Genomic DNA, 26616 nt, shown 5'->3' with positions numbered 1-26616 from the left:
TGCTGGAGAGCACTGATGAGAGTTCCTCAAACAGCAAGATCAAACCAGTCAATCTTAAGGGAAATCAACCCCAAATACTCACTGGAAGGACTGATGCTGAAGATGAAACTCCAGTATTTTGGTCATCTGATGTGAACAGCTGACTCATTGGAAAAGTCTCTGATGCTAGGAAAGATTAAGGGCAGGAGGAGGAGAGGGCATCAGATGAGATGGCAGGATGGTATCACTGATGCAAAGGAAATGGGCAAACTTTGGGAGATGGTGAGGGACAGAGAGGCCTGGTGTGCTGCAGTCCATGGAGTCACAAAGAGTCGGACACGACCAGGTGACAGAACAACAGCAGCAATGTATATCATGTATAGAATCAAAGTAAAGCACATTGTTGCTCTAGAAAATATTTGATCAGTGCAGTTCAATCACTCAGTCATGTCTGACCCTTTGCGACCCCATGAATCGCAGCACGCCAGGCCTCCCTGTCCATCACCATCTTCCGGAGTTTACTTAAACTCATGCCCATCGAGTTGGTGATGCCATCTCATCCACGTTCCCTTCTCCTCCTGCCCCCAATCCCTCCCAGCATCAGGGTCTTTTCCAGTGGGTCAACTCTTCGCATGAGGTGGCCAAAGGACTGGAGTTTCAGCTTTAGCATCAGTCACTCCAATGAACACCCAGGACTGATCTCCTTTGGAATGGACTGGTTGGATCTCCTTGCAGCCCAAGGGACTCGCAAGAGTCTTCTCCAACACCACAGTTCAAAAGCATCAATTCTTTGGCGTTCAGCTTTCTTCACAGTCCAACTCTCACATCCATACATGACCACTGGAAAAACCATAGCCTTGACTAGACGGACCTTTGTTGGCAAAGTAATGTCTCTGCTTTTTAATATGCTATCTAGATTGGTTATAACTTTCCTTCCAAGGAGTAACCTTCTTTTAATTTCATGGCTGCAGTCACCATCTGCAGTGATTTTGGAGCCCCCAAAAATAAAGTCTGACACCGTTTCCCTGTCTATTTGCCATGAAGTGTTGAGACCGGATGCCATGGTCTTAGTTTTCTGAATGTTGAGCTTTAAGCCAACTTTTTCACTCTCCTCTTTCACTTTCATCAAGAGGCTCTTTAGTTCTTCAGTTTCTGCCATAAGGGTAGTGTCATCTGCATATCTGAGGTTCTTGATATTTCTCCTGGCAATCTTGATTCCAGCTTGTGCTTCATCCAGCTCAGCATTTCTCATGATGTACTCTGCATCTGAGTTAAATAAGCAGGGTGACAATGTACAGCCTTGATGTACTCCTTTTCCTATTTGGAACCAGTCTGTTGTTCCATGTCCAGTTCTAACTGTTGCTTCCTGACCTGCATGTAGGTTTCTCAAGAGGCAGGTCAGGTGGTCGGGTATTCCCATCTCTTTCAGAATTTTCCACAGTTTATTGTGATCCACACAGTCAAAAGCTTTGGCATAGTCAATAAAGCAGAAATAGATGTTTTTCTGAAACTCTCTTGCATTTTTGATGATCCAGCAGATGTTGTCAATTTGATCTCTGGTTCCTCTTCCTTTTCTAAAAGATTGTACAGGAGACAGGGATCAAGACCATCCCCAAGAAATAGAAATGCAAAGAAGCAAAATGGCTGTCTGTGAGGCCTTACAAAAAGCTGTGAGAAGAAGAGAAGCTAAAAGCAAAGGAGAAAAGGAAAGATATAAGCATCTGCATGCAGACTTCCAAAGAATAGCAAGGAGAGATAAGAAAGCCTTCCTCGGTGATCAATGCAAAGAAATAGAGGAAAACAATAGAATGGGAAAGACTAGAAATCTCTTGAAGAAAATTAGAGATACCAAGGGAACATCTCATCCAAAGATGGGCTCAATAAAGGACAGAAATGGTATGGACCTAACAGAAGCAGAAGATATTAAGAAGAGGTGGCGAGAATACACAGAAGGACGGTACAAAAAAGATCTTCACAACCCAGATAACCGCGATGGTGTGATCACTCATCTAGAGCCAGACATCCTGGAATGTGAAGTCAAGTGGGCCTTAGGAAGCATCACTATGAACACAGCTAGTGGAGGTGATGGAATTCCATTTGAGCTATTTCAAATCCTGAAAGATCATGCTGTGAAAGTGCTGCACTCAATATGCCAGCAAATTTGGAAAATTTTCCCACAGGACTGGGAAAAGTCAGTTTTGATTCCAGTCCCAAAGAAAGGCAATGCCAAAGAATGCTCTAATTACTGCACAACTGCATCTTCTCACATGCTAATAAAGGAAATGACCTTCATCATGACCTATTGTAACATTATAGAAAGTGATTCTAGTAAGGAGTACTGGAAAAATTAGTAAGTAGAACTCTTTCTTCCACACTTAGAAAACTACTTATATAATAATGTGGATTTGATTTTTTACACATATTTTATTTGTAACAAAATATATTTATAATAAGAAGTGTCAATATATTTTAACATATTTACCAACATGTGCAAATGGATGTTTTTCCCTCCAAACTTAATTTTAGAGCAGTGCTTCTCAACTGAAGATGATCTAGTAAGCAAATACCAAGTATACTACTTATAATAATACTCCCATCTCCACCCCCAGCAAGGAATTGTCATTAGTGCCAAGGTTAGAGTATAAATCATGCCTTAGAGAATATATCATGTTCCAGGATGTGCACATTACTAAAATATTCTGGAAAGTATTCTTTCAGAATTGCCGTGTTTGAATGTATTCATTAGTGGCAAATCATCATCCCTCGTGAAGTGTATTTTATTTTAGACTAAGTCTCATGACTCACAGGGACAATATAGTTCATTCATGGAATTCGAGAAAACATGCAGGCAGATATTCACAGACACATGAGCATGCATACAAAATTCGCTGATTGTTGCTTGTTCCGAATTTAGTTAGAAAATAAAAGGTTTAAACTTTCTTTGTCATGTTCAAAAATACTTATTTATTGAAATAAATGAAATAATAAAGTTTTTTTTCCTTTTTTCATTTATATTTTATACTGGAGCATAGATGATTAACAATGTTATGTTAGTTTCAGGTATACAGCAAAGTGATTCAGTTATACACATACATGTATCCTTTTTCAAGTCCTTTTCCCATTTAGGGCATTACATAATATGGACCTGAGTTGCACGTGCTATACAGTAGATACTTGTTGGTTGTTGTTGTTAAGTTGCTCAGTTGTTTCCAGTTCTTTTCAACCCCATGGACTGTAAGACGCCAGGCTTCCCTGTCCTTCACAATCTCCTGGATCTTGATCAAACTCATGTTCAATGATCAGTGATGCCATCCAACCATCTTATTCTCTCTCATCCCTTTCTTCTCCTGCCTTCAATCTTTCTAGCATCAAGGTCTTTTCTAATGAATCACTTCTTTGCTTCAGGTGACCAAAGTACTGGAGCTTCAGCTTCAGCATCAGTCCTTCCAATGAATATTCAGGATTGATTTCCTTTAGGATTGACTGTCTTAATCTCCTGGCTGTCCAAGGGACTCTCAAGAGCCTTCTCCAACACCATAGTTCAAAAGCATCAATTCGTCAGTGTGCATTCTTCTTTATGGTCCAACTCTCACATCCATACATGACTACTGGAAAAACCATAGCTTTGACTAGATGGGCCTTTGTCAGCAAAGGAATGTCTCTGCTTTTTAAATATGCTGTCTAGGTTGGTCGTAAATTTTCTTCCAAGAAGCAAGCATCTTTTTAATTTCATGACTGCGGTCACCATCATCTGTGATTTTGGAGCCCCCCAAAATAAAGTCTGTCACGGTTGCTGTTGTTTCCCCATCTATTTGCCATGAAGTGACTGTACCAGATGCCATGATCTTTGTTGTTGTTGTTGTTTTTTTGATTTCTGACACCAAGTTTATTTATATCGCTCAACATTTTCAAGGAATGATGTTCTACATGGTCTTATAAACTACTTACCTCAGAAATATGTCATTAAAGATTTTAATTAGTAATATATTCAAATGTTTATGATCAAATACTACCAGAGACCTTATAATGAAACAAGTCACCTGCTCCACCCCTCCCCATCCATGGTTCTGCTCCCCCGAGACAAATTCTAAGCCTTTCTACTTAGAATTCATTTGGAGGTTACTGCCGTATTTCTTTCTTTTTTTTTTTAGGCCAGTTCTTCTGCATCCCTTTTCATTCATCATCATTAATGTCCTTGTTTGTGTGTATATCAGCCTCTTCCTTTGAAGACATCGAGGGTTGTTGTTTGTTTTTTTTTTTTACTTTTTCGTTTTCTTCTTCTACTTTCATCAAGAGGCTCTTGGATCCTCTTCACTTTCTGCCATGAGGGTGATGTTATCTGTATATCTCAGGTTACTAATATTTCTCCCGGCAATCTTGATTCCAGCTTATGCGTCATCCAGCCCAGTATTTTGCTTGATGTGCTCTGCATAGAAGTTAAATAAGCAGGGTGACAATATACAGCCTTGAAGTACTCCTTTCCCGATGGAACCAGTGCATTGTTCCATGCCCTGTTCTAACTGTTGCTCCTTGACCCGAATACAGATTTCTCAGGAGGCAGGTAAAGTAGCCTGATATTCCCATCTCTTGAAGAATTTTCCAAAGTTTGTTGGGATCCACACAATGAAAAGCTTTAGCATAGTCAATGAAGCAGAAGTAGATGTTCTTCTGGCACTCTCTTGCTTTTTCTGTGATCCAGCAGATGTTGGCAGTTTGATCTCTGGTTTCTCTGCCTTTTCTAAATCCAGCTTGTATATCTGGAAGTTCTGGATTCATATACTATTAAGGCCTAGCTTCGAGAATTTTAAGCATTACTTTGCTTGTGTGTGAGATAAGTGCAGTAGTTTGAGCATTCTTTGGCATTGCCTTTCTTTGGGATTGGAATGAAAGCTGACCTTTTTCCAGTCCTGTAGCCACTGCTGAGTTTTCCAAATTTGCTGGCATATTGAGTGCAGCATGTTAACAGTATCATCTTTCAGGATTTGAAATAGCTCAACTGGAATTCCATCACCTACACTAGCTTTGTTTATTGTGATGCTTCCTAAGGGATCCTAACCATTTGTTGGATATCTGTTTTAAATATAGGTATGTATATATAGATTTTACAACCTTGACTGTCACCTAACTGCCAGCTGGGGAGGAGAGAATCAAGGGAGACTTTCTTTGTAAATGTTCTTCTTCAACTCAAAATTTAAGAAAGAAGGAGCCTCAAAAGTATCCACCCTAAAAAAAAATTTTTTTAACTGAAGAACATAGTAGCTAACTCTCTTCATCTTTTTCCTGGATATATTCCTTTTATTTAAATTGATGGTTTTGTTTTCAAACATTTCTAGTCAAATTTGACCCTTACTAGATAGAAATTATGTTTGATATTCAATATGATATGGATTTATCTTCTATATTCAACTAGTCTAGGTCTACAGTAGTTTTAAAATTATAAAATCCTTAGAAAGCAAGGCTTTTTGCAAATGCTGTCCTGAAATAATGTGAAACTATTTACACTTTTAATTTACCCACATAGTGTGAATATTCACACCCTTCATCACAGAAATATTATTGTGTTTTATTTCAGGGGGCTTAGTAACATACGTATTAACTTTTTGCCTTTATAAAATCTGAAAAGTTTCAAATTCCAAATTAGTATGTGTGAAACCAACAGGAGTTGTAATAGTAGGTGCTTTTATTTGAAATAATCTTTTTGTCTTTTTTTTTTTTTTTTCAAAAATTATTATAGCTTTCCATAATGAGGTATCACCTCTTACTGGTTAGAATAGTCATGACTTAAAAGTCTACAAATAATAAATGCTGGAGAGCATATGAAGAAAAGGAACCATCTTACACTGTTGGGGAAATCTAAACTGGTGCATCTGCTATGGATAACAATATGCAGGTTCCTGAAAAAACTAAAAGAGTTATCGTATGACCCAGAAATCACACTCCTGGGCATATATACAGAGAAAACTCTAATTTGAGAAGATGCATGCACCCCAGTGTTCATAGCAGCACTATTTACAATAACCAAAACATGGAAGCAACCTAAATGTCTGTTGACATGAATGAATAAGTGTCCTATGTACACACAAACACACAATATGGAATGCTATTCAACTATTAAAAAAGCACAAATTAATGCCATTTGCAGCAACATGGATGGACCTAGAGATTGTCATAGTGAGTGAAGTAAGTCAGAGAAAGACAAATATCACATGATATCACTTATATGTGGAATCTGTTCGTGATACAGATGAACTTATTTACAAAAGAGAAACTCACAGATATAGAAATTAAACTTATAGTTACTGCAGGGACAGGAGGAGGCATACATTTAGAACTTGGGATTAACAGATAGGGCTTCTCAGGTGGCTCAGTGGTAGAGAATCTGCCTGCCAATTCAGGAGACATGGGTTCAATCCCTGGGTCAGGAAGATCCCCTGCAGAAGGAAATGGCAGCCCACTCCTATATTCTTGCCTGGAAAATCCCATGGACAGAGGAGCCTGGTGGGCTACAGTCCAGGCAGTCACAAAATAGTCAGACCCAACTTAAGTATGTATGTGTGTGTGTGTATAAAATTGGGAAAAACTAAACCAAAACATGTATACACAACAAAGTGAAAGGTCCTCAAGAATAGCAAAATGAGGGAAATACTATTGAGAAATATCAAGGCATCTTCTGATTGCCTGTTCAAAGAAAGATACTGCCTTTGTAGACAAAAGGAAGTTAGAGTTTGTAGCATTCTTCCAATCTATGAAATGCTATTTTAGCACAAAATATTTCTTAGTTTTTGCGAAGTGTTAATATTTCTTCTTTAGAATTTTAGCCATCTTTCTCTTTACCTGAAAATTTGAAATCTCTTAGGGTCCTTGATTACTATTTCGGCAAAATGAGTAGTACCACTTTTCTTCCTAGATTTCTCATTTCAGATATTAGGACACAGAGTGAAATTTTTACCTCTCATTCATGGTGTCCAGCTCTCAACGTCTTAACCTGGCAGGAGGACTAAACTATCTGTAAATCTTACCACCCGGACCACACTTGATTATTGTGTGATGGAAAAGCTAAATGTGAATAAAACAGCCTAGAACATTAGGGTGTTCTTGGAAGAATAAATACAAGTTGGAAGTCTTATGTGAATAGTGCAGAGTACAGGAAGGCAATCAATCATGTAAACATCAAATGAAAGGTTGGTAAGGAAGCTATTGGAGTATTTTAGGCTCTCCCTGCAATAAATGGCTTACTCCATTTTTTTTCCCCTTTCACTCAGTTTGAAAAAGTGAATTCTGTGGAATCTGTTCACAGAACCCAAAAGATTTCTGTAAGTTCTTATTCCTGTTTAAAGACATGCTTTGAAAAGGATAAGTTCAACCCTTGGAACATTTTTAGTTTATATAAAATGGGCACAAACATGTCATAGCACATACCTCCCTGACTTTTTCTCATCCTTCCACAAACAGGAAACAGTTAAGGCAGCAATAATAGAAGAGCAAAAACGAAGTGAAAAGGCTGTGGAGGAGGCAGTGAAGAGAACAAGAGACGAACTGATAGAGTATGTAAAGGAACAGAAAAGGGTAAGTATCCCCTGAAGGGTTTTAATTTGTTCTTCCATAAATTGAAGCATTGGCTTCCATACAATGACATTAAATTTTAAAATTTTTAAAACATCCTTTTTCATCTAATTTAGGAATCTTCATCTAATATTTTTTCTGGTATAAGTATATATTCTAATAGTTATGTCTGTAAACATAAATTCCATTTGTTAACAAAAAAAAAAGCACTGAATAATTTCCTGCTGGATTCCCAGAAATGACCTATTTTCAGTTTGACTTTACACTTGAAAAGAAAGTAGACAGGTATAGATTTTTTTAAGTTTTTGCCATAAGTTTGTTATTTCTTATGTAATGGTTGTCAAAATTTGTATGCACTCTTTAGGCCTTCGGACTAGGTTAACACCACTGTGGTTCTAATAGATTTTATTGCAGTTATCAAATTAGGGCTCTTCTGCCATAGTCTCATTTTGAGAACAAAATTCAGAATATGCTTGTCAGAATTTATAATACATATTGAAGCTTTACAAAATACATGTCATTTTGGTACAGTGTGGTTTTATTAATTTGTAAGTCTGAGCAGTAGCTGAAAATAATGTATTTAATTGCTTAATTTTTAGACTTTTCAACAAATCTTTGTATCCAGGATGAGAAACACTTAGGATGAGATGTTTAATGGTAATCTCTGTAATAAGCATGTTAAATTACAGTATATTATATACTAAGTTATATGGTGAATTCTCACATATTATTTTATGTCTTATTTATATGTTTAGTATAACATAGATATTAAAGAACTATATATTACACAATATATGGTATTATACAACATAATAAAATTATAAATAAAGCATAAAACATAGTGTGTATAAGGATATTTGGCACAGGTAATGGTTGTCAGAGTAAGAAATAAAAGATTACTTTTCAGTTGGCAGTTAAGTAGAAGAGTAATGACACTCCTAGCAATGTCATAAGAACTCATGATACCACTTGAGTTCCATACTCTTAATTTAAAATCAATTTTGGTATGATATAAAGAAAAGTCTTACCTCTCAATAGCTACCATTAGGTTTCAACAGAGTTTTGTCAACAGAGCAAAAAAAAAGAAAAATTCTAAGTAAGCTTTCCAGATTAATTAATCACTCACAGAAACATTTCATGTGGGATTAAATCTCTGTGCAACTTATCTCAAGATGTTTTTAAAAGTAACTTAACCCCCCCCCCAAAATATCTAATAGATATATAACCTTCAGAAGAGTGACTTAGCTGCTAAAGAATCCACCTGCAATGTGGGAGACCTAAGTTTGATTCCTGGGTTGGGTAGATCCCCTGGAGAAGGAAAAAGCTACCCACTCCAGTATTCTGGCCTGGGGAATTTCATGGATTGTATAGTCCATGGGATCGCGAAGAGTTGGACACAATTGAGCAACTTTCACTTTCAGAAGAGAAAATTCTGAGCCAGATGTCATCAGATGACCTTTCAGGAAGTGATATTTTCCTAGAAAACTCCTATTTACATGTGTTTTCTCAAGGAGTTTATGTTAAATAACCTACTTTAGAAGCAGTCATACAAGAAACGAATTATAGATGCTTTCCACATACACACAGAAATTGTGATAGTGAAAGAACACAGACTTGAAATAAATTCAGGGTATTGTGGATGTATCCTTTAAAAAAAAAAACTGAAGTATAGTTCATTTCTAACATTGTGTTAGTTTCATGTGTACAGTAAAGTGATTCAGTTTATATATGTGTGTATATATATATATATATATTTCGGATTCTTTTCCCTTAAAGATTATAACAAAATGTTGAGTATAGTTCTTTGTGCTATACACTAGATCCTTATTGGTTATCTGTTTTATATATAGTAGTTTGTATATGTTAATCCCAAACTTTTACAGATGTATTCTTTTTAATCATCTTTTTTTAATAATATATGACCAGTTCTTATTTGAACACTTAATTTGGACAAGAAATTATGTAAAATAGCAAACTTATTCATAAGGGTGTCTTAGATTAATATTTCTTTGATCAAAATTGAAATTTTCTCTTAAAAAAACTTTAAAATTGAATATTACTTTCTGCTCAAAAGAAATTTTGCAACTACCATTAGAAACATTTAAAATGAGAACAGGAAATGTCTTAACAGGAGTCATCTGGTTCCTGTGTGAGGTAATTAACCCTTGAAGAAAACTGACAATGATCTCTGCCATTTAATCTGTGATCTTGCAAATTATATTAAAGGATTGTGCTTATATACTCAGTCATGTCCAACATTTTGCAACCCTATGGACTATAGCCCCCAGGTTCCTCTGTCCATGGGGTTTCTCAGGCAAGAATACTGGAGTGGGTTGCCGTTTCCTCCTAGGGGATCTTCCCGACCCAGAGATCAAACCCACGTCTCTTGCATTGGCAGGTGGATTCTTTACCACGGAGCCACCTGGTAAGTCCATATGAAAAGATTCAGTTCAATAACCGTTCAGTCGCTCAGTCATGTCCGACTCTTTGTGATCCCATGGATGCAGCCTGCCAGGCTTCCCTGTCCATTACCAACTCCCAGAGCTTGCTCAAACTCATGTCCATAGATTTGGTGATGCCATCCAACCATCTTATCCTCTGTCATCCCCTTCTTTTTCTGCCTTCAATCTTTCCCAGCATCAGGATCTTTTCCAATGAGTCAGTTCTTTGCATCAGGTGGTCAAAGTATTGGAGCTTCAGCTTTAGCATCCGTCCTTCCAATGAATATTCTGGACTGATTTCCTTTAGAATTAACTGTTTTGATCTCCTTGCAGTCCAAGGGACTCTCAGGAGTCTTCTCCAACACCACAGTTCAAAAGCAGCAATTCTTCGGCACTCAGCTTTCTTTATAGTCCAACTCTCACATCCATACATGACCACTGGAAAAACTATAGCCTTGACTAGACGGACCTTTGTTGGCAAAGTAATGTCTCTGCTTTTTAATATGCTGTCTAGGTTGATCATAACTTTCCTTCCAAGGAGTAAGCGTCTTTTAATTGCATGGCTGCAATCACCATCTGTCATGATTTTGGAACCCAGAAAAATAAAGTCAGCCGCTGTTTCCCCATCTATTTGCCATGAAGTGATGGGACCGGATGCCATGATCTTAGTTTTCTGAATGTTGAGCTTGCCACCTCTTCTTAATCTCTTCAGCTTCTGTTAGACCGATACCATTTATGTCCTTTATTGTGCCCATCTTTGCATGAAAAGTTCCCTCAATATCTCTGATTTTCTTGAAGAGATCTCTAGTCTTTCCCATTCTATTGTTTTCCTCCTTTTCTTTGCACTGATCACTGAGGAAGGCTTTTTTTATCTCTCCTTGCTATTTTTTGGAACTCTGCATTCAGGTGGGTATATCTTTCCTTTTCTCCTTTGCCTTTAGCCTAAAAGATTAGTATCTCTTTATGTTAGATAAACTAGTTATCACCTTTAGAAGTGTTCATTAAATCACAACAGTCATTACAATATTAGATTCTATTTGCACCAAAGTTCCACTTCTCTATCCTTCTTCCCTTATATAGTAAGAACAATAAATTTAATTTATTAAATAAATTAACATGATTTAGAATAAACATGATCCTAATAGTTTATTCGACTCATGTTACTAGATTCATAGATGATTAAGACTAATTTAATTAATATATTAATAGAGAGTTTATTACTTTCACTTCGGGACTTGAGAATTTTTTAAATAACACACATTGTGGAATACTTTTAACATTTGAATGTTTCCACCTCTCCAAATAGAAAAGCTATAAAAAAGGAAAGTGGCTAGAATATCTAAAATGAAAACACCCACTATGAGATTTCTTATAACTTTTTAAAAATTAAGATTCTCTACACTCTGTTTCTTTTTGAAATGGATTTCAGTGTTTCAAGTTAATTTTTATGAATTTTGGAGGCTTGCAAAATTTTCACATGCACACAAAAAAGACATCTCTTAGCTTATAAAGTAATACCTAGAAGAAACAAAAGATTTTTTTAGCAAATTCATAATCTTTTTGTCTTTTTCCAAAGACTAAATTAGACCAGCTCATCTCTCCTTATTCCTTTGTAAGATGAATTTCTTTTTGCATCAGAGAAGAACACTTTTCCAGAACAAAAATTTTCCTTTCTCCTCTCCAGCTTTTTTAACTAGCGTCAACTTGAGATTTTCAACATCAGACACCTCAAAAGCCCTGTAGACCTTGATTCCAACTGGGCTTACATTCCAGTCTGTAAAGTAATCGTCCCCCCTAGGAGTTTTCCAAAATCTTTGAAAGAAGTCTAACCCCATGTTAGTTTCTGTCTTTATATGTCTTTTGTCCTAACCAGTCTTTAACTTTTTTTAAAACTGTAGTATAACAATCTTCAACATACGTTGTTAAGCAAAAGCCACAGTTTGAATCATTGTGTATCGGAGTGGCCTTAAGAAATGCAGTTTACATTGTGACCCAATTCTCAATGAATCTATAAACAAAAATAAAAATTAGAAAAAAAAGTTTACAAGACAGTACCTACCCTTACTATGAACAGTGTACTCTGGTATTTTCTATTCTTTTCTTTGTTTTTTACAATTATTTTTAAGTAGATAAATTAAGATTTTTAGTTGGAATTTCAAAGTCTCAAAAATTAATAGAATGAATAGACAGAAAAGTAGGAGGATATAGTAGACCTGAAAAGCACTATGAACCAATTCAACATAATTAAGATTTATAGAATTTTCACACAACAGGATACAAATTCTACTCAAATTCTATAGAGTATAAACCAGGAGACAGTGGAATATATCCAGGGACTTTAAAACAAGGTACAAAAATTTCATGGTCTAAAGGTATTGAAGTCATACACAGTCTGTTCTCTTATCACTGTGGAATTATGTTAGAAATCAATATCAAAAGATAGTTAAAAATAACTACATATTTTCATGTGCAGTGTGACATTTACCAAGAGAGATCTTTGACTTAGCCTTTAAGTCTCAATAAAGCTAAAAGTTCAGTATTTTAAAAGAGAAATAGAATGAAATATCTAAAATGATTATCTTTTCAAATAGCTTATAATTTATCCTATAATATTTAGTACAGTAGAATTACAAATCACTATAGAGGATAATATCCCTTTTTCTGGGTATCTGGATTCAACAAGTTTTTAAGCAGTGATCCAACCCTTTTGAGGATTACAGTTATACTCAGAATTAGAATTAGAATTATACTAGGATTAAATTAAAATTATATTGAGAAAATGTTTTAAATGTTATTTACCAAGTTTTTTTTATTATAAATAGAGATGTCACTAAACTTTATAAATACTTACCTTCATCCATCTAAACATCTTAGATTGGATGAAGGGATTACCTATACCTATATTACCTATGTACTAATTATGTGAATCAAAATTTACACTGAAATTACATCCTGAATTATTTACTAAGTTGAATACATAATATGTATACTGTTAGTCCAATTCATAATAATAATCAAAAGTTTGTGTGTAATCAAACTATTCAAAGAAAGCTTTAAAATGATCAACCAGAAAAAAAATTCAAGTTAATAATGAATCTGTTTCAGTGACTATCTTGTAAGTGCTTTTTTGTAGGTATTCTAAATTGATAGTATTAAAAAAATCCTCTATAAACTATCTTGTTAAACTGAGAAAATTATTATATTGAGTTCACTAATATAGTATGAAATTGAAAAGCCAAAGTTTTGCAATCTCACTTCTTATAAATTTTTTCATATTAATTGATAGAAATTGTCTAAATTTTTAATGGATTTATAAATTTTTGTTATAATTTATATATTAGAGCGGAAAAGGTAAGCAAGAAAACCTGAAAAGATTTTAACATACACTCAGTTTATCTGGGAATCAGCTAGGTATCCCTAAGGGTAGTGATTTGACCCCATGGACTGTAGCCTACCAGGCTCCTCCCTCCATGGGATTCTCCAGGCAAGAGTACTGGAGTGGGTTGCCATTTTACTTCTCCAGGGGATCTTCCCGACCCAGGGATTGAACCCAGGTCTCCTGCATTCCAAGTGAATGCTTTAACCTCTAAGCCACCAGGGAAGCCCTATAACAGCCATACTATATTAAAATTTTTTTTTTTTTAACTCTCTTGAATCATTACAAATTGTGGATTAAGGGATAGCAGACTACAGCCCATGGGTCGAATTTGATTTTCTGCCTGTTTTTATAAAGTTTTATTGAAACACACAACCACATCCATTCATTTATGTGTTCATACTGCAACCACAGAGTTGAGTAGTTCAGAGAGATCATGGGGCCCACATAACCTAAAATATTTACTGTCTGGCCCTTTACAGAAAAACATTTGTCAACTCCTGTTCTAGGCTATCAAAATAATCTTGATGAGAAAATTTCTTCCTGTCAGCCCTTCAAGATATTTATTCTTTCATTATGCCTCATTAAAACTAGACAATTGAAATTCCTAAGGTGCTGGAAAAGATTTCTCTCTTGATATTAATTACCAGATAATGCATTATAGTATTTCAGACCTGGTCATTAGTGACATAAACTTTATTTTAGACTAAAGGAGATTGTAGAAAAATGAGATGGGAAAGACCACATCCCTTGACACTTCCCTAGGGAGGAAGAATTTGTGGTTGAAAATGACCTATGGCCTTTGGATTAGAATGAAGTGTTCTAACTCATCCCACAAGTTAAGACTGTTACACATGAGCTTGCTATGAGGGAGGAAGTGTGAATAATATTCAGCAAGCAACAACTACTCACAGCCAAGCAGTGATTCCTAAAAAATAAAATCCCATCCAAATGTAATAAAAGATTATTTTTTTTTCCTCTTAAGAACCAGAATTATGGCCTGTATTTTCTAAATCACCTCCAGGAAAATAATCTGCACTTTAGAGGATTCTTTTAATTTAGATCTTCAGAGAGGAGTAAGGAGCAATAACCTTTACTTCAAAGTTTCTGTGGTCAAAGCATTGTTATAACTTTTTAATTATAAAAGGACTGATTTGATCCAGGTTTTCTACAGTATTCTTGAGTGTTTGCATCTCAAACTATTTAATATAAGGCAATATTTGGCCAAAATGAACTCTTTAGTTTCTGATCTTTTATATAGTTACTTGAATTAAACATGATTTCAAGACAAGTTCTTTAATAACTTGTGTTGCCTTACTTTTCTCCTCTTAATAATTTGGGAGTCAGACCAGCTGGTCTCTAGTGTGGGTCTTACAGTTCTGAAATTTGTTAAGACTATGAGTAACATTTTCCTTGACAACTGATGAATCTCTCCATGGGTTTTTAATTCTTGGTATAAATCACTTGCATCATTTATATTCATTTGGTGTATTATTTATACATCACTGTAGGGAAATGACACTTTCCTGACATTCCCCAGCCTCTTGCCCATTCTCATCCTAATCAGTTGGCCTTGCTTCTCCTATCTTGGGGAAGGCTATATTGTTACCTGCACAAGAAGCAACTCAGTAGGAATTCATCTGCCCTTGTAACTTTTGCTTTGGGTCTCATATTAGAAAAGGCTTTTATCTGACCAGGTCATATTAAAATGAATAATACACCCTCACATTCAGTCATCATCTGTACTTTCAGCTGTACCTCATTTTTTATGTCAAAGGGAATTTAAAGATTTGTATAGGTATGATCTAAAAGGTTATTATTTTTATATCTTGTACTCTGAAAGCTAATTTCATACAGTACACCTTAAAATAAAATTTATTGCTGTTTTTCACTTTATGTTTTAACAATCTTCTTGATCCTCTTTCTTATTCTCCTGGACTCACTTACATGAGAATAATCTTACATGTTAACAATCATGGGCTTTGGTAAGGCAAATCTGTTGACCATTTCCATTTCAACAGTGGGGTCATTAAGAAGATACTATAGACATAACAATGCTTACATTAAGTACTATAATTCCTGTTTCAGGGATAAGACATAAGTATGTTCCAACTTAAAATTTATGTATTTGCACTTAACTGGTTTGGCCCAGCAATTAATTTAATACTCTTCTTTGTTCTTTGTGATAACATTTTTGTTTAAGGCAAAGTGAAACTTCTAAATCAGAATACAGTAAGTATAAATACTTTGGTTAGAGTCAGTATCTAAAAATGCCTATTCTGTTTTTGTGTAACATAAATGTTCATCTAAATAATTCAATCAATTCTTGAATCATTATAGTGATAGTGAAGATTAGCTTTATTCTTCATTAAAAGGTTTTAGTTTTTTCTTAAATATTCAGTTGATTTTTCCATTATTGTACAACATTAAAGTTCTTAAAATTTAGATGGTGATAACAATTGATTCAAATCATAGTTAAATCAACAAAATCAAAGTGTCAACTTTGAGTCAGGCCACAGAAGTGAAGAGTTGACACACCCGATGGCTATGCTATCATTAAAGGCCTAGTTGGGTATAGCTTCTTGAGATGAAGAATAGCTGAATAACTTTTGATGTAAACAGTGAGCAGCTGATATGGAAGGAAAGGCAGAGGTCAGATCTAGAGGAAGTGGTGGCTACCAAAGGCCCCCAAATTGAAATTATGATGATGACAACAACAATAGAAGCTAATACTTATATAGCATTTACTAGGTTTCAGGCACTAGTCCAAGGATATTATTACATGTGTGAATGTGTATATATTCATTACTCACAATAATGTTATCAGCCACCAGATCACAAAGCAAGAAAGTGACAGTCTAGGTCTGGAGCCTGAACTGTTAGCCGCTGGGCAAACCATTTCTGTGGGCAAGATGCAGCAATGAAGAACAGGGAAGAATTTTGTGAATAGGTCAGAGTGAAAGTTTCAAATTAAAGGCCAAGAAGAGTAAGGATAACAGAGATTCATGTTTATGTTTTATAAGTTGCATGGCACTACATGGTATCTACCAGATCAAAGCTCCTGTAAAGGACTAGAACCACTATATCTTTAAAAAGCTATAAGTTTTGTTTTAGGAGGAAAGCATAAGAGCATATTATATTAAGTAATTATATAAGTTCAAAAAAATGGCTTGAAGCAATAGTAAATACCATAGCATAATGTAGTGCTTGAAAAAAGGTCAAAAACATTATGCTGATAATAATTAGCAATAGAATTCCAGAAGATCACTTAAGACTACAATGATAAGAGTGGGCTTTTTCATTTCAGTCGAATAGAAACTAAAATATGGACTAGGGGCTGCTGCTAAGCCGCTTCAGTCGTGTCTGACTCTGCGACCCCATAGACGGCAGCCCACCAGGCTCCTCTGTACCTGGGATTCTCCAGGCAAGAACACTGGAGTGGGTTGCCATTTCCTTCTCCAATGCATGTATGCAGGCTAAGTCACTTCAGTCGTGTCTGACTGTGCGACCCCATTGACAGCAGCCCACCAGGCTCCTCTGTCCATGGGATTCTCCAGGCAAGAGTACTGGAGTGTGTTGCCATTTCCTTCTCCAAATATGGACTAGACTACATAGTAAATGGAAGATGGACAATGTTACATGAGAAACCAAAGGGTTTGGTTTCCTATAGGAATAGGCAAATTGATTTGTAAACATTTTTATTAAAAAGCCTATTTCTAGATTCTTGATATACCTTTTGGTTGCAGTTCTATAAGGTACTAGCTCATGAAGCTGTTGTTATTGAGGATAGTGGAGATGGAGATTTCGTTGTTTTTTTTAAGATGTTGTTTTACTTACCCTTTAGCCAACCTTAGAAGTTAAAAAGCTTGTGTATATAACTTCATTTATTCATGAAGTATTTATTAAGAGTCACAGTTGCCTTTACCATGCTGCTATTAAGCTGGTTAGAAAGAAATGAATAAGAAGTAGTATTTCAGATTGCCAGAATCTTGATCTATACAACATAGATCCTTATATCTATACAACATACATCTTTATATACCCTCCCGTCTTCCTATCTGAGCTGTGTACTGGGAAGTTTCAGTTTTAATTTTTTTCCGATTCTATAAACAACTGTTAAGCATCTTTAATGATGCTCTGCTGTGCTCAGGACATGAGGTTAAATGAGATAATCAAGAAAGAGAGCTTTTTCCGTGATATCCATAATAGCAACACGTATATGTTTAACAACTAAAATATATAAAGATTTTTACCTCTGTTATTTGATTCTTATAATCAGTTCAGTTCAGTTCAGTCACTCAGTCGTCTCCGACTCTTTGCAACCCCATGAACCATAGCACACCAGGCCTCCCTGTCCATCACCAACTCCTGCAGTTCACCCAGACTCATGTCCCTCGAGTCGGTGATGCCATCCAGCCATCTCATCCTCTGTCGTCCCCTTTTCCTCCTGTCTTCAGTCTTTCCAACATCAGGGTCTGTTCAAATGAATCAGCTCTTCGCATCAGGTGCCCAAAATATTGGAGTTTCAGCTTCAACATCAAAACAGCAGCCATTTCTGAGTGCCAGGTTTGTCCAGGACACCATAGTGGCTGCTTTGTTTATACTGTTTCACTTTATTCTCAAAACTTTTCTAAAATAGTATCTGGATTTTACAGACAAGGAAAACTAAGTCACTGATGTAAGCTAACTGCCTGAGATCAATAAAAAGAGGCAAGATTTTAACTTGGTTAAAACTTGGTTTAACTGCAAGCTATGTATGGTGATTCCTGAGTAAAGTTTTAAATCTGGTTGGATAATGTACTTTACACATCATTTTTCATGTGGTATTTTAGGACTGTCAGTTTCTTCTCTAACAAACTTGTAATTATATGTTTTATTTTCATAGGCTCCATCTAAATAAACTGGATACATTTTATAGGCTCTGTCTAGATACTAATATTAATTAAATTGGGTCCATCCAGATAAATTAGGTAAAAAAGTAGATTGACACAGACAATGCAGACATATACACACATATGAACACACAATTCATTTGGGAAATAGCTTGAAATTATTCATTACATAAAATTTGTAAATTATTTTTAAATACATTTTTAACCTATGGTAAACTTTTGAGTATCCTAGCAAAGACTATTTGTTTAGATGCTTGAAATATTATTTTATTCCTTCAGGGTCTTAAGGTTTTGATTTATATAAAATTCAGTCCCTACTTAGTTTTCCTAATTGTCATGACAAATTAGGTGGTTTAGAACTAAACCCTTAGCCTATTCTCATTAGTTGTCATAAAGTCCCCATCAGTTCAGTTTAGTTGCTCATCATGTCCACCTATTTGTGACCCCATGGACTGCAGCACGCCAGGCTTCCCTGTCCGTTACTAACTCCCGGAGCTTATTCAAATCATGTGCATCAAGTCAGTGATGCCATCCAACCATCTCATCCTCTGTTGTCCACTTCTCCTCCTGCCTTCAATCTTTGCCAGCATCAGGGTCTTTTCCAGTGAGTCAGTTCTTCCCATCAGGTGGCCAAAGTATTGGAGTTTCTGCTTCAGCATCAGTCCTTCCAATTAATATTTAGAAGTGATTTCCTTTAGGATTGACTGGTTTGATCTCCTTGCAGTCCAAGAGACTCTCAAGAGTCTTCTCCAATACCACAGTTCAAAAGCATCAGTTCTTTGCTGCCCAGCTTTCTTTATAGTCCCAACTCTCACATCCATACATGACTACTGGAAAAACCATGGCTTTGACTAGACAGACCTTTGTTGGAAAAGTAATGTCTCTGCTTTTTAACATGCTATCTTGATTGGTCATAGCTTTTCTTCCAAAGAGCAAGCGTCTTTTAATTCCATGGCTCCAGTCACCATCTGCAATGATTTTGGAGCTCAAAAAAATAGCCTGTCACTGTTTCCATTGTTTCCTCATCTATTTGCCATGATGTGATGGGGCCAGATGCCATGATCTTCATTTTTCGAATGTTGAGTTTTAAGCCGGCTTTTTTACTCTTCTCTTTCATTTTCATCAAGAGGCTCTTTAGTTCCTTTTCACTTTCTGCCATAAGGGACATCATTGGAATTAATGCTCATTTCTCGGGACATATAGGCTAATGCCAAATTCCCTTAAAATTATACTTCCTCTAGGAATTAAAAAAAAGTGCCAAACAGACTAACATGTCAAAGTTACTTCAGCCCTTTAAAATATATTAAAATATACAAGTAAGTATTGCAAACTTTTTTTTTTTTTTATGGAGCAAGTCAAGAAAATGAGCCATGAACTCAACATATTCTGTTTGAAAACTACTCATTTTTTAAAATTCTAAAGTTCAGTTAGCTTGGAGAATATATATATTTTATTTTGTTCAGTTTTAGCCTGGAGTTAAACCACACTGTTGTTCAATCACTAAGTCGTGTCCAACTCTTTGGGACCCCACGGACTGCAGCACTCCAGGCTTCCCTGTCTTTCATTTCCCAGAGTTTGTTCAAACTCATGTCCACTGAGTCCATGATGCCATCCAACCATCTCATCCTCTGTCACCCTCTTCTCCTCCTGCCCTCAGTCTTTTCCAGCATCACGGTCTTTTCCAATGAACAGCTCTTTGCATCAAGTGGGCAAACTATTGAAACTACAGCTTCAGCATTAGTCCTTCCAGTGAATATTCTGGGTTGATTCCCTTTAGGACTGACTGTTTCTCCTCCAGTCTAACACTTCTCTTCAGTGGCTCTGTTCTTCATTCTTTCTGCATGACTTGCAGGAGCTTAGTTCTATAACCAGAGATTGAACCTGTACCACAGCAGTGAAAGAGCTGAGTCCTAACCACTGGACAGCCAGGAAATTCCCTCAGTTCCTAGTTCTGTTTTGTGATGTAGAAAGAAGAAATTGTTGTTATTATAAAAAAATACAATGATTGAGCAATATCAATTCAGCCTTTCCACTAATATCTGCAAAAGTTTCTTGTAAGACATTTAAAAACACACTATCTTCCTCTTGTATACTTTAAACAGTTGGACCATAGAAATTACATCTCTTGGATTGTAGACTTCATAATAGGTTAATAGTCTTTTAACTATCCTGAAGGTTTATGAATACCTGCTAGTTCTGATTCTTTTATTTCTTTTTCAAATATATAAATAGTTAAGAAATGAATTATTTTTTATGTGCTGCTTTTTAAAAGAAATTCCTGAAGTGACTGTTGTCTTATTTTCTTCCACTATCAAAATCTCCAACTTCCAGTAGAAAGGAGATGGTATTATTACTAAAGATATTTGGTAGTTTTAAATTTTACTCTATTTGATTTATTGTATAGTTATTTTCCATCATATGTATCTTTTCAGCCATCAATTCTTTCCTTTAAAAAAAATAGCAAAAACGACAATTTGGTTTGTAACTAATAGTGCCTTGGAAACAGCATGAAAAAATCATTTTCTAAGAGATGCGGTATTTTTCTTCTCATATGAAAACAGAGAAAACCTCCTTGATGTTCTGTTCCTTGCTGATTCATCTGCACTGACATGACCTCTCTGTGCTCCTGTCTTGCTCTGAAAGCTTCGTACTCACTCTGTAAAGGGAGCCCAGTTATTTAATATATGTGAACTCCAGTCTGTAACAGAGAATTAAAAGATATGTCATTTATGATCATCACATTATTTTTAATGAAACCATTAGATTATAGGTGAATCATATCTGACTAAATTGTCAGACTGTTTTTGTTATTTTTTAAAAAAGGTAATACTCACTGGAATAATACTAAATGGAACACTAAATGAATAGTCAGGACAGTAATTTCATTAGCACTTCTTTTCCTTCTCTGAGATTGATGTACCAGTATACATCTCTTCTTGTTCTTTCTCCTTTAAAGATATTCATTGCCCTATATTTTTTTCTAGTAATTTTTCATTTGTTGCCTCATCATTGATTAGTTCAACTGAGATTCTGTACTTGAGATTTCATAATCCTCAGTTTTATATGTAAAGCTCCAACATTCAAATCGGTTTACCACCTAAGAACTACTTTTTATCTTTGTATCCCTTGAGCAGATAATTTGAGAATAACATAATATTAATATCCTAAAAATATTCGATAGGTTGTTGGTCTGTTTGAAAATTATGTATTTTTATATTCAAATTGAACTCCTAATTTTAAGCAACAGTTTTCTATGATTGATTCAGAAAGAAAAAAAAAAAGGGAGTTTGTTTATTAAGAGGTTATTTGGTTGAGAGAAACAGTTAAAACCATGACATAGAACTGGTCTTCTGAGGAAATTCTGGTGCTGCTGCTCTCCCCCCAAGTGTTAAAGAAGACTACGATTGCTTCTGCTTTCCTATTATGCCATTTGTGTATCACTAAAACCATTTCACAACCTCTGCTTTGAAAACCCAAAGTCTGCCACCACTTTCACCAGCAGGGAAGATTCCACATCAAGTTTCACTGTTCCAATTGCTTATTTCTTACTTCTTATTCCTCTATCAGAACTCCCCACAGGCTCTTAATAAACTGTTGACAGTTCTAACATCTGTTGAGTCTATTGGTCATTAAGTCCAAGTAGATGCATTGCAGCCTGGACTAACTAGGAAGCCTCCTTTTTCCTCCAGGGTCCACTCACAAGTAGAGGCTTTCAGGCCACTTCATAAATAGGTCAAAACAAGATTCCCAAGCTTTAGAGTATATATATACACACACACACTCATATTACCTTCAAGCATCCTATCTAGCTCTCTGCTGCTCTTTTAGTGGCAGAAGGTACAGTAAGTTATCTTTAACTTTGAAGAAGCTGTCCTGATATGCTAAAGATCACTGGACTCTCAGAAACTTCACTGAGGTATAGCTCTTATATTTTTGTTTGATGTATCTCTCACCATACTGCACTCGTATTAGACTCACAGGTATTTTTTACATACCTGTTCTTTATGAAGAATCTTGAGTAGTATTATTGTAGGTCCTAGAGACATATATCATCAGTGCAGTTGTCCTGTGTAATAGAGAGACAGTAATGGTCTTAGTGAAGTAAGTATACTGTGGTTCAGAGCCAAATAATGTATATAACCCTAAGATGAAATGAATTATTGTCCTACCTGTCATATGAAACATAGCTATGGTAGGTATTTCTGTGTCTATTGTAACAGAGGGGGAAAAGCATTTTCCAAGTTATACTTGTATACGTAGTGCTGGGTTCTGGTAGAGAATACATGTCTGCTACAGCAGCTTTGTAGAAATGACTATCTGATTAGGCTTTAGGCATTTATATCTTCCGCCAGTTCTAACTGTATACTCTGTATGTGTTAAGGGCCCAGCTGCCCTAGATAGGAGGCAGATTCAGATTAAAAGTCCACTCATCATTTAATTCCCACTAGCATCCTCTCTGACCACTAGTCCACAATGGTATTCTAGGCCCCCAGTTTTAGTTCTCATTCAGAGCAATTGGAGGAGACAATGGCACCCCACTCCAGTACTCTTGCCTGGAGAATCCCATGTACAGAGGAGCCTGGTAGACTGCAGTCCATGGGGTCATGAAGAGTCGGACACGACTGAGCGACTTCACTTTCACTTTTCACTTTCATGCATTGGAGAAGGAAATGGCAACCCACTCCAGTGTTCTTGCCTGGAAAATCCCAGGGACTGGGGAGCCTGGTGGGCTGCCGTCTCTGGGGTCGCACAGAGTCGGACACAACTGAAGCAACTTAGCAGCAGCAGCAGACCAATTAGATTAGACGGTAGTACCCAGAAGACCAGGCATTTCCCTTTCTTCAGTGCAGTTGCCTTTATGAGGAAGGCCAAGCTGAAAATTTACAGTGTGCACCTGCGATATATGTCTTCAAGGACTTGCATTCTCTCCTTCACTCAGAAAACTCTGGGTCTGTGAATTGACTTATGACTAGAAATTGGAAAAGACATTACACATTACAAATTTTTGTTGCATTGGCTCAAGTCAGACCTCTTTCACTAAATCTAGATACCTTAATCATTTTATTAAGTTGGAAATTATTTGTTTTTGTATTCCTATCTGTTTGATCCATACAGATCATCTGATCAAGTAGCCAGAGCTAATGATCACTGCAGGCCAACGAATTTTAATTCAGCCCTTCTAATAATCACAGTAACCATTTCCTCCTGCCCCTCCTAGTTATGTGCTTCTGGCTGAGGTCTTTCACCTCCACATCCCGTGGTCTAGGTTGAAAGCAGTGGTACCCGTCACCTCTCTTGGGTCATAGAAGACGATGCTTGTTACTAATGCTGGCTTCTCCCTCCCCGGGAACAGGGTTAAGGAGTAGCTCATGGCTGTGGTGGCTGTAGAATTGTAGCATCATTAGGATTGTGAGCACTTCATATCTTTTTTCAAAGCCGTGCTGTGGAATGAGAAGCAACTAACTTCTTGCTTGAATTTTTCATACACTGGATCTCCCAAAGTCTTGCCTTCATTTGTCACTTCAAGTGACTGTAATTAATAATTTGTTTCCTTGCTACTGTGGGCTATGGGCTGCCAGACTTTTTTTTTTTTCCTTCAGAAAATTAGCTGGATTTTTGGAGCCATCAACCCTTAGAGCATCAGATAATCATTCATAGATCTTTTTGATTTTCCTAGGGGTGTATTGCCTTCAACTGCTTCTAGTAGCCATTTAATAACAACCAGGGTTCTTATTTTAAGTAGAAGAAAACTGCCTCCAGCCTGTTAAGCAGCAGAAGTTTTATTAAAAGGATATTGAGTAGTTGACCAAGTTGTTGAGAGCTGGAGAACCAGGGTCAAGGTAAAGCTTCCAGAAACAATACCAAAAACGACACCACCAAACTTGCTTAAAGATGAGTCCCTTTTTGTTGCCACATTCTCATTAGTGGGAACCCATTGCTTAATTTAGTCAATGCAATACTTAACAGTTGCTACTGTAGGCTATGGGCTGCCAGATGTTTTTTTTTTTTTCTTCAGAAAATTAACTAGATTTTTGGAGCCATCAACCCTTATAGCATCAGCTAACCGTTCATAGATCTTTTTTATTTTCCTAGGGATGTATTGCCTTCAACTGCTTCTAGTAGCCATTTAATAACAACCAGGGTTCTTATTTTAAGTACAAAAAACTGCCTCCAGCCTGTTAAGCAGCAGAAGTTTTAATAAAAGGATATTGAGAATGAATGATTCTTATCCTTATGAGCAAATGGGTGCTATACAGAGCCTCCTTCCCCTATTGCTCACTTCTGAATCAAAATCTTTCACAGTTGACTCTGATTATCAGAGCCTTCAGGGTAGGGCAGGCTAGATAACTAAATTTTCTGGGTTTTACCTAAGGGAGTCATACTTCATAAGACTAGAAATCCATCAAACATAGAAAGGGTATCAAAAACCAGAGAACATTACAAATGGTCACTACATATTTGGGGAATTTTTTCCAAGTTGCTATGGTTATAGTAGAAATATTTTTCCAGCTTTTTAGTCTCTTGGCTAATTCCAAAACTGATCCTTTGAAGTCAAACTAGATGGGTTTCATTCTTCCTAAAACAGAACATTAGCAATTGCCAGGTTCATCAGATATCTTGTAGAAAGTTTGTCACCTGGCCACTACCACTTCATTCTTTTTCAGTAGTCTGAGGTTTCTACAGTTATGTATGTGACACTGTTCAGAAGATATGCAATACTTTGAATAGATAAAGTTTTTGTTTCCATGTACTTATGGAATCATTTTAGAAGGTATAAAGAGATTTTTTTTTAATTTTTTAAGTTTTAGTGATTAAACTTATCTAACCAACAGTTTCACTCCCTGGTAATTCTGGGACATTTTTGTTTGCATTAGTTATAGAAATTCTTTTCATAGAGTGATGGCCACAAAGGTTACTAAAGAGAGCTCGATTGACTTGTCTTTCTACTGAATTCTCCTGGATTGAGTTAATTGCCTCTGTGTCCTTGGCACCATCTTTGTTCTCTGTATTTACTTCACACTCTGACAAGTGGGTCTCTTTCTTCTATCTTCCTTTCCATTTTCTTGCAATCAAACCTGTTATCCATGGCTTCTGGATATTTTTTTCAATTCTGATTAAAGTGTAAAACTGAAGAAAATGGTGAGAAACTGAGCAGCAAAGTACTGTTTATCAAACTAAGTAACATATTCTAAGCCTGAAAAAGGAGAGCCTTCAGTTCTATAATATGTAATAAATATATAGGTTTCGTTGTGTCTCTTTTGACTGGTCCTTGTTTCTTCTATCATTGTTTGAGCTTCTGGGTTGTTACAGAAGATTATGTTCAAAATCTGGCTGCCAGTCAGAACATTCTTATACTAGTAAGTCTGAAAGTTAGATCACTCCAATTTGAGTTTTTTTCTGAATGTTGTTTTCCAGTATAGATGACTTTCTGAACATTTGATTTGAAGTACAGTATTCTGGATAAATCCTATATCTGGCATTCAGTGTACATTGGAATTGATTCATGAAGTAATCCCAATATTCCTGTCCTGTCACCATGGTTTTTCATGTTTTTTGCATGTATAATGTGATTATTACCTTGTACCAGGAACATATAAATCATAGTTTCTTTGCCACTTTATAAGAATTTTAATGTCTGCTTGTTACTCATCTATGGGGACATTTGGCATATGAAATAACTTTGTTGCTTCATTTTTCCTTTATAGTTTAGAGTGCTTATTCATTTAAGATTTGGTGTGACTATAATATATTCAACACTTTGCTTTTGTCCTCTATATTCATTCCATTCCTGTGGTTCACATTTTCCTTTTCTTATGTATCATGTGTTGAAAATGGAAATATCTTGTCTAGGGTGGAGCTTAGCCATGGGACTAAACAAACATGCTCTCCTTCTGCACTTTGTTGATTTTAGTGGTTAAATTACTAAAAATCCTGTAATTAAAAAAAAAAAAACCACTTTATATCTACCTTTTTTCATTGAGTCCTTTCACAGTACAGATCCCTTCCTTTCACAGCTCTTACCCAAAATACAACTTGTTTGCTCATACTTCTTATATATTTAGGACTCCCACAGCGGTAGTCAAGAGATTAGTGAAAGTAGCATCAATAGGCGAGATACTAATTCACTAAAGTTAGTGAAAGAAATTAAACCGCTTGAACTGAGCTTCCAAAACTCAGAAGAAATCTATGATGGGCATGCTCTTCTCATGTCAGGGGTAGAAGTACTGAAAACCCAAAACATGTAAACATTGGAAGTTTCTGATTTTATCATATCTCTGACATCTTGTTGGCCAAAGCAAGTCATATGGCCAAGCCCATAGTCAAACGCTATAAAGTACATTTCACCCATCATGAGGCCAAGCAT

General features: G+C 36.1%; 1 protein-coding gene across 3 annotated transcripts in view; it reads left to right on the top strand.

The window, feature by feature from the left end:
• CCDC91 (coiled-coil domain containing 91) overlaps positions 1 to 26616 on the top strand; it is a 409281-nt gene that overhangs the window by 329082 nt on the left and 53583 nt on the right. For all 3 annotated transcript variants that reach the window (XM_068970284.1, XM_068970286.1, XM_068970285.1), the window contains one exon: positions 7432 to 7545. In XM_068970284.1, coding sequence (XP_068826385.1) covers positions 7432 to 7545 — 114 coding nt within the window. The remainder of the gene's footprint in view (positions 1 to 7431; positions 7546 to 26616) is intronic.

This window comes from Capricornis sumatraensis, chromosome 4, assembly GCF_032405125.1.
Source record: "Capricornis sumatraensis isolate serow.1 chromosome 4, serow.2, whole genome shotgun sequence".
In the NCBI taxonomy this organism is placed as follows: domain Eukaryota; kingdom Metazoa; phylum Chordata; class Mammalia; order Artiodactyla; family Bovidae; genus Capricornis; species Capricornis sumatraensis.
Note: the sequence above shows the minus strand (reverse complement) of the source record. Positions and strands in the feature narration are given on the sequence as shown.